The sequence below is a fragment of the Cygnus olor genome, chromosome 8, assembly GCF_009769625.2.
Source record: "Cygnus olor isolate bCygOlo1 chromosome 8, bCygOlo1.pri.v2, whole genome shotgun sequence".
Lineage (NCBI taxonomy): Eukaryota > Metazoa > Chordata > Aves > Anseriformes > Anatidae > Cygnus > Cygnus olor.
Window position 1 is genome coordinate 1,658,169 of NC_049176.1, and position 13,097 is coordinate 1,671,265.

The window sequence follows — 13,097 nt, forward strand, 5'->3', positions numbered from 1 at the left end:
ATACTAATCTCCCAGGAAAGTGGCTGTAGTTGGATACAAGACTTAAATGTAGCATATTATAAAAGTCAGTGTCTTGTGCATGTGGCCCAGGGGATGGAGACCAAAGGCTCCAAGTTAAGCTTCTCATCAGAGGGCACAAGTCAGTATACACCTCTGTAGCCAAGTCATTAGTGCTCTCAGAAAAGGAACAATTCTGGAATCCAGTACTCTTTTTCCAGAACTCTATTTTATCTTGTTTCTGCTTAGGTTAAAGAGGATCAGTGCCACAAATTGTCAATTCTAAAAATCCCCATTCCCCATTAAGTGCTGGAACTACCGAGCTGCAGAACCAGGCTCTTTCCAGTCCTTTAAAACTCAACTTTTCTCTGTTGATAGAAACGTTCACACTAAAGAGATACAGAGAATTCTTTGCCTCAGGTAACATACAGGGCAGAAAAAGACCATGAACAGAGCCCAGTCCCTTACTGCTCCAGTGCCAGCCATTCGGCTGTTACAAAAACAAGAAACCTTTACAGCTACCAGTACAAGTTCTGCAGGCTTCACCCCGTCTGGTGTTCAGGGCAGGCACGTGGCAGTGAGAACACGCTCTGAAGCAAGCCCCTGTGCTGAGAGGGTGCCAGCCCTCGAGTCCTGGCTGCGTTCAGCTGTGAGGCACCTCAGGGCCGCTAGGCCTGTGCAAGATGTGGCGCTCGCGGCCATCACCCCAAAGCTCAGTATGGATACCTGAAAACAGTAGGGCAGAAACTTCAAAGTCATTAGTGGACCCAGGCCATTTGGGCACTGGCAGGATTGGACAAATAACAAGAAAAAATTTTCAGTATTACACTTTGGATGTGGATTTTTAAACCCTTATAAAATCTGAGCCTTGCTTAGGGGTATCCTCTTCAACTGTAACATGAAAATCCTCATTTGTTATTTTTTGCTGTGGTCTGCGAAAGGCCCTTCGCACAAGTCCGGAATGCTGTACTGTAACTCTAAGCAAGGAGCAGAGCACCACCTGGTGACACGCCACAGAATTACCCACCTGCTACTACTAAATGCAATAAAGGTTTGATTCGGGCATGTTTAAAATTCAGGAAAAACAAAACAAAACAACAACAACAAAAAAAACACTATTAAATTAAAATATTATTATTATTTTTTTTAAATCCTGTTCTAATCCGGAAGTATTTGCTATTGAGTATAAGATAACTTTCCCAGACTGATTGAAAGAATACACTAATTCTGATGCCATTTGGTAAAAGCAGACCTTACACTTGATTCTGGTGGTTTTCCATGAATTTCATCTGCCTGGAATCTGAATTTGTTAAAAACATTTGCTCTTCTTGCTGCTTTCCTTTATTCACAATAAGAATGTAATGCAAAGCTTAAGGAGAATCATTCAGAAAGGAGCAAATCAACAATGAAAGCTAGTATTAGCAAGCCATCAGTTCTAGTATTAGCCTTCATCCTTGGCATTGTTCTTTCAGAATGATTTTTCTCAATCAGACAAGGAGGTTACTCCTTCTGTCCAAGTTACAAGTTATTAATAATTTTTGTTATTTTTCTTGATATAATCAAAATACTAAATTTCTCTTACAGAAAAAAAATTGAGCATTGCATGAAATTTGACATTGGTATTTTGATGGAAAATGACTTCTTTTTTTCATGTATTTTTAAAGTGCAGTAGAGCAAAGTGAAGGAAAAGTTATTTGTCTGTTTAGGTTCTACAGACACAAAACTACTTGTGCAACATGTATTAAATCTTAAAACTTCATTCTAAATTTCCTACATTATGAAAACTCTACAAACTGATGAATCATGAACATTAAAAGGTACAATGCTGATAAAGACAGCTGTGAGTTGCCTGGAAATTAAAAGGTTTAGGAAACCCCTTTTAAAACAGTTTTTAGCAACCCTTTCTGTCATGTTTGGTCAGAACCACTTGTGCAGGGGGATTAAATATAAGGCAGAATTGTGCTGAGCCATATTAAATCAGTAGAAAAAGTTAATTTAAGAAACATTGCACAGGTTAACTTTTTTTTTTCTTTGAAAAATGTATTTATTTTCAGTTAGCATAGAAGAAGCCTGAAATGCTCTGGGACAGAGATTCATATTCTCTCCCTCTCTCTCTCTGTCTTTTTTTTTTTTTTTTAATCTGAGGTAAGTTCTTTCTTCTAAGCAAAGCCAGCCTTATGCTCTCCCTCCTGTGCAAGACAGACCAACTCTTAAACAGATTTTCACAACAGGTTCAATTTAATTCTGTTTTATTGCAGTTGCTGATTTTGTATTGCTGAAAAAGCACATTTTTCCATTGACTGTCAAGGTAGAGAACAATAATACACTTTATCTTTTTGATTTGTAATATTAGCTTTCTCTACTTTATTGAGCTGGACGTCCTGAACATATATCTAAAAAGACAGCAGGGACAGCACTGCACAGAAAACGGCTCGCTGCAGCCGGGCGGTGGTTTCTGCATTCACTGGTCATTCCAGTCACAGGTGCTGATCTAACTCGGTGGTTATTTCTGTGCATGCTAAATTCATGTGGACATCCATGAGAGGCATGTGTGATCTACAGTGTCAGTGTAATGTAACTGTACAAACGAACAGAAAAAGACAACACAAAGCCCCACAGCCACCCCCAACGCAAGCCCGCAACGCCCCATGGCGGGCTGTATTTCGGCAAGGCCGCCGGAACGACGGCTTGGACGGCGGCTGCCCCGGCGAGGGGAGGGAAAATGACCTTTCCCCGGCGGCAGGAGGAGCCACCGCGGTGCCGCTGCCCGGCCCGGGCGCTCCTCCCGGCAGGGCCCGGCCCTCGGGCCCCGGTGGCGCCCCCGAGCGGCCCGGCCCGGCCCGGCGTGAGGGTGGGAGGGAGGGAGCATGGCGCGGCCCGGGGGCCGGCGGCAGGTGAGCCGGGGGACCGGGACCGTGCGGGGCCGGCGTGGGGCGGGCGAGCTGCCAGGCTTGCGAGGGCAGAGAGCTGCCAGGTGTCCGGCATTTTAGGTGCTTTCAGAGGATCTCAGGCGTTGGGAACTTGTTTTTGATTTCACAGTTGGTTTTCTTTCATTTTAGGATTCCGGAGAATGCGTTGCTGAACTAAGGGAATGGAGACCGGTCGTTTATAGAAACTGCACGGACCCTCTGTGGCTGCTCCTTTTCTTCCTTTTCTGGGCTGGTTCGGTAAGCGTGCCCTGCCCGGAGGCAGCCCAGCCCCGCAGCGCGGTGTGCTCGGGTCGCGGCGGGCCGGGGCCGGGGCCGGGCCGGGCCGGGGCCGGGGCCGGGGCCGGGGCCGGGGCCGGGGCCGGGGCTGGGGCACTGCTGCCCGGGGGGCTCCTGCACCTCGCCGCCTGCTCACACCTTCGGGTCCTGCCCCTGCGCTCCATATCTCGGGTCTGTGCAGGGCTGGGATACTCGGAGTCCACTTTCTGTAAGCTAATCAGGCTCCGACTGGACTCTTGTTTCTACTTATTTCACTCTCTGTAGCCTTTTTATCTTGCAACATGTCTCTCTTGGTCTGTCAGCTGGCTTTCTGCCCTGTGCCTGGAACAGCACGCAAGCTTTGGGGAGCATGCTTTGTCTTTCTTAAGCATGAGTGTTTTCTCACGACGTGTCTGAGGCTACTGAGGAATGAATACACTATTAAATCAGTTTTAGATTCAATTCCTAATAAGTGCTTTAATGGAAGCTCATGCAGAAGAATATATACACATCTTGAACGCTGCATAAGCTGAAGCAGAACTTTGTGATCAGGGTGGTTGGTTGGTTTGTTTGTTTGTTTAAATGTGCTGTCTTGTGCTTGGTGCTTTGATCAGTGTAAGGCATGCCAAATATTAAACCTGTCAAACGGTGAGGATTTAGGATTTTTGTTTGTTTTCTCTGCCACTATTCTTAGTGCTCAATTTCTGTAAAATAGTTTTGTTTAATCTTATTTTTAAAAGACTTGAAAAAAAAAAGTAATACTGATTTATTCACATAGTGGGGAAAAAAAAAACGAAATCACACTATTGGCTCTGTGGAAACGTGTATCACTGACATGTAGAGAATGACACACCCCTCCAGCAGTCATACAGCTGTCTATTGCTTAACAATATGGCTTGTATGCAGCATTCTGTACCTTAAAAAAAAAAAAATCATTCACGTGCACACAGTACTTGCTGCACTGATGGCAATGGCCCTGTAACTTCTATCTTTAGAAGGTTTACCAGATTTTTTTTAAAGCATATTTCAGTGTCAGCTCCTTTTTTTCTTTTTCTCCTGAAAAAAAACACTAATGATTTTTAACAGGTATTTGCTTTGTAAATAAACTGGATCTGAAAATAACTTGTTACTGTAACAACCATCACACACACAAGTAGTATGCCAACTTTAATTATGGAGTCTCTATGAAGTTCTCCGTGTTAAGACAACATTAACATGTGAGCATAATTTAAATAGTATTATTTAAATAGTTACAATGCAAACACATAAGCACAAATGAGACTACACTGAGGACTAAGGAGACACATTTACTTGTTTGTGTATGAGACTAAGTTTCTGCCCAGATCCCATCTTTAGTCATGAGTGCTAAAAGTAGAATAACAAAGGCACTAAACCTTAACTAATAAAGCAGTTGTGCTGGATCTGATACGTGCCATCTCTGCCCAGCACAGCTGATATTCAGCTACTCTATGCAAAGTAGCAGTGGTTAATGAGGGACAGAGAAGACTTGCTGCTGCCAACAATTTGCACGCAGCCATAGAGCCAACTATTTTGTCCTTGATATACGCAAAATGTGTTTTACACCCCATGGGACAGAGGAGATGATTAAATCACCAAGTTCCTCAGCTGGAGAGCTGTAAATAAGCTGCTGGGTAAAATGCTCAAGACTTCAGCTTCACAGAATTACTGCTTCTTGGCACTTAGAAAGGTTCTCTTCAAAGGGCATTTTGGCCCTCATGGGGTACACGAGCAGGGTATATGCTGCATTCCTAGGCAGAGCATCTTATGTTGACGAAGTGTTGCTGCTACTCAGGTAGCAGAGGTGCTTAGCAACAGAGCATCCAAAAGCTCGGTGCAGTGACACCTAAGTTCACAATGTAGTTCTCCTGAGGTTTTTCACATGTGGTAAAGAATGCACCTTCCTGAAATTTAAGATAACCTGAATTTTAATTATTCTTTATTTTTAAAATACACCTCAATAGCAGCTGCAATGTCTCAACATTTCAGCAGATATAGTGCCCAGGTGTGTCTTGAAGGGCACTCTGAAATATGAGAAGCAGTGGCTACATATGGAAAATTACCACGTGCATGAACTTGCCCAGGGACACACAGGAACTTTGACAGAGGCAGGATTTAGCACCTTACTACTTCTTTCCAATCATTTTAATCTGAGCCCCTATCTTTCTTTGCCTGTGATGTTCTGCTAAATTAATTCATGTACCGTCCGCTTTCTGCAAGATAAAGGAAGGGTCTAAGGAGACAACAGGGCTAAACTTGTCCATATGACTTGCTCTGGCCTTGTTCAGAGGGGTGAATTTTAGATTTAACTGTTTGCCTTCACAAGACAAAAATGCATGTGTTAAAAGAAATATTTATTGAATGGGAGGGAAAGGCTATCATAGTATGATTTCACATGAAAAAAATATTTTAATAGATGTTTATAACTGGCTATGCTGTGATGGCTGGTGCGGCAGAAAGACTTGTGCTTGGATATGACAGCTTTGGGAACATATGTGGTAGGAAGAACACTCCTGTAAAAGGGGCACCCCTTTCTGGACAGGACATGACTAATAAAAAGTAAGTACATCAGATAATGTTTAAATAAATCTAATGTTTGAGAAGTGAGCATAACTTCATACGATATACATCATCTAGTTGTCGATCATTTTCAAACATATATAAATACATGCTTAAATTTAAAGGCAAATAAGGTGTAAGAATTGTGCAAAATGGTGGGGGAAACTAAAAATTTAAGATGGAATTTGAAAAGGTACTACATCGTTATGCTTTATGCTGATTTTTTCTTAGATAGGGTCTTAAATAGGACTTCAGACAGACCAGTAGTCAATCTACACAGACAAGTATTTGAATTTATGGAAGTTTAAAAAAAGCTGAAGTTGCCAGTCATTCTGTTGACTGCTGTGCAAGAGAACACTTGTAGAGTGGCATCCACCTTGGAAGTTTCTGATCACATTTAAGAACCTAAAATGAAATGTAAAAATATAGCATATTCTCAAATTGCTTCTTAACTTTAGCCTTCAAACTCCATTTTTTTTCATTGTATGTGGAAAAAGTTTCATCTGCTTTGTAGCACTTTAAAAAGATGGAAAGAAGACTCAGAATTTAAACCTATTAAAACCAGAAAGCTTGTTTTTTGAAACGAGGATCTTTTTGTCTTTCTAGGTATGTGTTCTTTCTGAATTCATGCAGCCTGGAAATGCAAAGCCCCAAAATCAGTTCAGTTTCCTTGTGCGTGTCTAGTTGTCCACAAGAGCAGCTCAACTCTTTGGAAGACCTCCAGAGTTTTGCAAGGAACAATGGTGTGCAACAGGGAATATGAGTATCTAATGTATCTGTAGAACAGTTGAGAAGCTTTCACTTTATTATTCTTCCGTTTGCTACGCTAGGGAGTCATTTCTTACCATTAATTTCCTGAGCAGTCCATGGCAACAGAAAATAAAACCTCGTCTCTGCTTTATTTCAGAGCCATAGTTTCTAGAATTGTTACAGCTCTCTTATGCAAATTTGAAAGCTGTTGATTCATTCCTGCACGATGCTGAGATTATCCAGCAGAAAACTGGCTGCTGAGAATGAACTAAATTGGTTTCTTGGGGATGCCTGTATGTGAACAGAGCTTACATGCTATTTGAGAAACTTGCCTAAATGGTTCTTTTAAATTTGGTTAAAACCATGGTGGAATTATTAATTCCAGATATACATAGGCACTGTTACCTTTTTTGACATCAGAGCACCAAATTTGCTATTTTACCTAGATTTTTTCTTAAATTTTTCTGCTGTTCAAGATGAATATGATGGCAGAAGTAGCTATTGTGCAAAAGAGGCAGCTCCGCTTTATTCATTTCCAACATGTAAGTAAAATAACCTGAGGCCTAACCCTTATTCCACAGTGTATGCATCAACCGCAGACCATACAGATACTAGTGGCTATTTTTATTGGAGGTCAGAATTCCATTCTTTTTGGTTTTGTTGAGTTTTTGTCAAGCGTTTCTATTTAAATTGACAACATTTGTTTTAATTTCATTTTGGGATATTTTGTCATCATTTGGTTATGTACAGAAAGCTGTAAACACCTGTGATATTGTGTAAGTAATTTCAAAGTAACTGAATAAAATGGCATGAAATTCCATCCACATGCTAAAACTGCTTGCATATGCATCTCAAGGGAGAGGGCAGTGTTGCATTTTGAATGGCTTGAATGCAACCAGCATTTCTCTCCTAGAAGCATTATATAATGGAGCAGAGTATTATTAGCAGAGTACCTGGCACTATTTAGGCAGAGTCCAGAAAGTATTAAGCTTCTGGATAGACATATATTCTGTTCTAAATTACGAGGGACCTGATTCTATTGTAGCTTGTGTCAATCTAGGTTTTTCTGTTGTCTAAAGGAGCAAGAGTTTAAAGCTGAAGTACTGTGCTATGGAACAAACAGTGTGCCTGCCCTCAAGGAAGATCTGTAAATGGTAGTTGAAGTTAAGTGTAGAAGACAAAAGATCCTGTAGAGGTTGCTGTAGATTTACCCATTAATTCTAATGGGTAACTAATTCTAATCTACATTCCTACAAGAATATCAGTGATGAATATGGCCTTCTAAGGGGTTAAAGCAGAAGTGCGAACAAAACTTAATGTATTTTTTTCCAAAATTGTAACTAATATTAAGCTACAATTTCTCCTATTTCTTAGGTTCTTGTCTTTGTGTTTACAACCTGAACGTTTCCAGCTACACACTAAATCCAAAGGCAGCTGAGTTGTGTCCCACACTACCAGTTCCACCAAGGTAAGAATTAATGGATACTTTACAACACCCTTGAGTCCAAACAGCTTCTTAAGGGTTCTTAGTTCCTCGCATTTTGTAGCTGACATGATGCTTTACAATCCAAATTTTGTTGCTGTGTGTGCCTGTGAACACGCCCGTGTCCTGTCCCACAGAATGAACAAGGACTGCACCACCCTTTAGAGATGTTTTCTCTCCAGATCAGGGTCAGAGCACTCCGCATGAGGGGCAGCTTATCTCCTGCACAGACTTTTGCTCTCTCCCTCAATGCCAAGGAAAAGGAGCTGTGCTCTCGGACCTGGCTTGTTATCTTGAACCCAGAAATTTTCCGTCAGAATCATTTTACAGCCAACTGGCTTGAACCGCAGGTCTGTGGATGTCAGCATCTAACATTCTGCAGCATGTAAGAAGTACAGATGTCAGTTTAGTTGTATTGTTTAATTTGTTACAAATTAGTGAGTCAGAATCCTTAAACCCATGATTTTCAATTCTGCTGTCGTGAAGATACAGCAAAGAATTGGAATCTCCATGTCTGCAGAGCTAAGTCCTCTACTGCTCTGAACAAGAGCAAATAGAGGGAAAAAAAAACCACAGAAGAGAGCAGGAGACACATAAAAGCATTGTACAATGGATCAAAGGAAGACATGTAAACTGATGAAAAATATGGCATATTTAACTTATTTGACTTTTTAAGCCTTCCTTTATTTGGCAAGGAACTTACCATATACATCTCACAAAGTAACATTTCACAGTAGCAGCAAAGCTAGTCAGAGAAGCTTTAAAGTGCTGATGAACAGACCTCTCCTTTTTAGGTAGGGATGTCTCTTTGTTGTAGTGTGGCCTTGCCAAAATAAGATGATAAATAAATTCAATAAGCTGGCTCTGAGAGCCAGATAATTTTATATGTAAATATTAGGTGATGTTAATTGTACATTACAAACATTGTTTTGGAGCAGCTTTGAGAATATTTAAATATCCTCAAAATGATGCAAAATGTTCATGGTCTAGAATTCTCTACAACAACATAGTTTACAGCCATACTAGCAGGAGTTTGTGTTTTACATAAACACATGGGAGCAAAGCAGACAAAGCCAGATTAGAAACAGGATAGGAGCTACATGCTGATGGTGATTGAGATAGTAATTCTCCAGGTTGGTCTTGAATGGATGTTCTAGCACAGCAACACAGGCATGGTGCTGCCAAGAGTTTATGTTGCAGATGGAGCATAGAACTACTGTCTGGCCACTTGTAACAGACCACTCCCATGTCCAATGTCTTGTTGTGTCAGACTCCGTGTGTAAGGTTTTCTCCCAGGCAGGGAGGATAACTGGTAGGTTGCAGATTGTCTGGATGCTGCTGCAAAAGTGTATTGAGGCTGTTGGAAGGGCACTGCAGAGGGCTTGAAAGGGAGCAGTGGAATAGATTGCTGTGAGTTTGAAACTGTTTGTCCAGTAATGAAAACATTTTTCATCATCTTTTTTTTTTAACCTTCCAGTAAATCTTTTCCATTATTTAATCGGTGTGTTCCACAACATCCTGAATGCTATTCCAAATATGCATCTGTCTTAATAAGTATGGTTAATGAAATGGATGTTTTTCACCGAATTCTGAGTGGAATATTGGCAGGAAGAGATACTGTGATAGGACTGAGTGTCCTTGCACTAGGTAAGGTTACAAATAAAAAATGAGGTTATAAATAAAAAGTGAATAATATTCAATTAGAATGTGAGGTTTAAAATGTTTCTATGATCTTTATAGTTTTTTATTTAAAAGTACTGACCTTTTTTACATTTTCTGGGCAGAGTTGTTTTCAAGGAAGAGTTCTTGTTTCTTATCAGGAGGCATAGACAGGTGAAATTCAGTGCTAGCAAATAGCAGATTCTGTGTTCCTAGATATGATCACATACCTTTTTTCATGGGACTAAGAAATTGTTGATAAAAAGAATAATAGCATTAGCTTTAACATTTTGATTTTAACTTTAATCTTTATACAAAATATTACTGAATAGCCAATTATTCCCAACGTGGAATATTTCAGTTATAAACTCTTTACTAGAAAGTTATAGATAATTGTTTTAAATGTTAAAAAGGTCACCAACTTCAGTACATGCTGTTGCTTTTGAGACCACCCTTTAAAAGTAAAAGCCCAAATTCTACAAGAACCTTAAACTTAACTATAACATAAATAAGAGTTAAGTTAAATGGTTGGTAACACTAATAATAAACTTTGTGTATTTTTCAGCTTTCTGTTTTATAGTGGTTTTAACCTTCAGATTCATTCGGACACTTCTGGTCCATACTTTGATTGCGCTGGTTGTATTTGGGTTGTTATGTAAGTATATTTACCTTTTAGTGTATGGGTAGTTAAAGCACTCATCTCACTAAACTGAAGGAGAGACAGCTGAACAAACAGCTGTCCCTTTTCTCCATGGCCCTCCTCGGTAACCTTAAGCTTACCCCAGACATTTCCAAACTGAGTCCTGCTTGCCTTGGGGTGCCAACATCTGGCTGTGCTGTTCCAGCTGCTGGGGTGATGATAAGGTTTAGTTATTTATAGATGCCTGGAAATGACATTTCTTTTGGCAGATGAGTGCAGTTACGAAAATGCTGCTATTTCACAGAAAGTTTAGTGAAATTTTATATTGCCTGCTTTGGAAAGGGAGAACTGTAGGAATGTGTCCAGCTAATGCTTGTCATTCCATAACAGTTAGCTTCTTATTTCCTCAATAAAATTATATGGCTGAGTTTTAGCCTAGCTCCTTCTTCTGGGTTTGTACCTCAGACTAACAGACCATGATGTGAATTTTCTTTGTGATCACGGATACTGTACCTCTCGTACATGACAGCTCCTGAGCAGAGCTGGGTGTAGGCAGAAGGGTGAGGGGATCAGGAGGGAGGTGGGAGGCTGCATGCTGCAGCCCAGGGAGCACTGCCCACCTTCACACTGCTTGTTTGCTGCAGTTGTCTCAGGTGTCCTCTGGTGGCTCTACTATGACTACAGAAATGATCCCAGCACTGAACTGGAAACAGAAAAGGAGAACGTAAAATTTCTACTTGGATACGCTATCTTCTCTACAATAATTACAGTAAGTAGTAGTTTACAGTAAGCAGTGATGGAGGCTGTAACTAAAAAATTTGAACTGCAGGGGTTCTGCAGCAGTAAGAATAATTCCTCATCCATTTCAAATTTGAAAAGGAGAATCAATGATGAGATCTGCTTACAGTCATTTAAACAGTTTTATATCTTCACTGTGAATTTCATTTTTCATCACAGGGCTGTGTCACACTTTTATAAGCAGCATTAGCACCAGTTTTGTAGAAATGCAGGAGTTACATTCCATCCCCATTCTTCTGTGCATCAGCTAGTTGGAGAACCATGGCGAGTGAACAGAGAGGAGATCTGTGCATTCAGCCTGCCGTGTCAGAAGTAGAGAGGGGTGGCTCTTTCAGACAATGAAAGGGGTAGGTGAAGCACGGGCAGCAGTGTGTAGGCCTCAAGTTACAGGGTTAAATTCTGCTTTTCTCTCACTGACCTTGTTTTCCAACAGAAAACCTGACTCTGGCCTTCAACTTTTAAAGACATTTTTTTCACTCTGATGTTGCAGTGTTAGAGGAGTCATTGTTCAATACAAGTGTACAATTTGTAGTTGATGAGACATTTGTCAAAATGTTTCTATTTCTGTTTTCTTAAAGCAGATCCATAGACTAGGATTCACTGGATATGAACAGTCTATGAGTTTATAGTGAAAATGTAAATGTTACAGATCAGATTTTTTTCATATCCTCTGTAAGTTATGAACTTACCTTTTAACTTCTGTTGATAATAAAAGGGTAAGAGAAGGTCTATTTGTATGCAACTGACTTTCATTCATAGGACAGTGGGAACGTCTGCTGCAGATTGCTCTTCTCTCATGGCTGGTGGCATCTCTGTTGAACAGGCAAGAAAACTGGTGAAGCAACTGCCACTTGTTGCATTTATTATTTTATGAATTCCAGCCTGTCTTTTAAATGTTGTTCATAGTTCCTTGTCAAATACAAAAAACTTGTGAGGTGTGGTGTTTACACCTTGTTGTTTTTTGAATTTGTTTTTGTACTTTGGGAAAACTGAATTATTTAAATGGAGGTTTCATCTTATGTCTGCTTTGCCTCAGTGTATACAGAGCTCTTAAATCAATTTAGTTTTGCTACTGTTACTTTCTGCAGAGAAGGACTGGACCTCCTACCATTGTGAATGGTGGCAAGCTGACTTGAGTAGGAAGGAAGTTTACATGTTCATGACATACAGAATATCTGAAAGTGTAGCACAAAACATACATTTATGTTTGTTGCTGTAAAGCAAAACAGACTGTTTCCATTGGGTGAACTGCAGTTTTTTGAGTCTTACTTTTTTTAAAGCAGCAATAGTAACACTTCATAGATTTAATTTCATGAAACTAAAGATTTTAATTCACAGGCTCCTTGATAATATAGGCAGTGTCTTAGAAAGCATTTCCAGTGCACAGTGTTTGTGGAATATAAATTTCACATATGACAACTTCTCCTACTTCTCTTAAGAAAAGAAAAAAAACAGCTATTTTTGTTTTCTTTTTTTGTAACAGATTGTTCTGCTTTCCCTTATACTTGTGCTAAGAAAGAAGCTTCAGTTCACTGTACAACTCTTTCAGATTGTCGGTAAAATAATAAGCAGAATCCCTTTCCTCCTTTTCCAACCACTTTGGACCTTTCTGATTCTGATTGTCTTCTGGATATTCTGGGTTGCTGTACTACTAAGCTTAGGAACTGCAGGTAAGTATATGCTTTCCATGTTTTTGATGAATGTTATCTGCTTTCTAAGTTCAGTTCTTAAATATGTGACCTTCTGCTGTTAGTATGCAAAATATGGGCTAGCAATGTTATTTAGCCGTTTTACTCTTTTTTTTTTTTTTTAAACTCTTGCTACAGTCTTTGACATTGCTGTATTTCTGTGTGTCAGCACTACAGGAGAAAGGTTTTTTGCTCCTAGATGTGGGCTTTAGGTTTGTTCTTTCTCAGTTACTTAATTTATGATTAGGTTGTGGTAGATATGTATATGCTTTATGTATTTAAATGAGGAAAGTAACATTCTCATTTCATAACTGCATTAA

General features: G+C 40.0%; 1 protein-coding gene across 6 annotated transcripts in view; it reads left to right on the plus strand.

Annotated features, from left to right (window-relative positions):
• The window catches only part of SLC44A3 (solute carrier family 44 member 3), a 103,312-nt gene that overhangs the window by 59,912 nt on the left and 30,303 nt on the right, over positions 1-13,097 (plus strand). For 3 of the 6 annotated variants that reach the window (XM_040565873.1, XM_040565879.1, XM_040565877.1), the window contains exons 1-9: positions 2,740-2,891; positions 3,057-3,164; positions 5,617-5,759; positions 6,366-6,502; positions 7,884-7,977; positions 9,470-9,639; positions 10,217-10,306; positions 10,936-11,060; positions 12,573-12,759. In XM_040565873.1, coding sequence (XP_040421807.1) covers positions 2,865-2,891; positions 3,057-3,164; positions 5,617-5,759; positions 6,366-6,502; positions 7,884-7,977; positions 9,470-9,639; positions 10,217-10,306; positions 10,936-11,060; positions 12,573-12,759 — 1,081 coding nt within the window. In that variant the 5' untranslated portion in view covers positions 2,740-2,864. Of the gene's footprint in view, positions 1-2,739; positions 2,892-3,056; positions 3,165-5,616; positions 5,760-6,365; positions 6,503-7,883; positions 7,978-9,469; positions 9,640-10,216; positions 10,307-10,935; positions 11,061-12,572; positions 12,760-13,097 lie in introns of those variants that run through there. The other 3 variants (XM_040565874.1, XM_040565878.1, XM_040565875.1) reach the window with 1 other exon arrangement.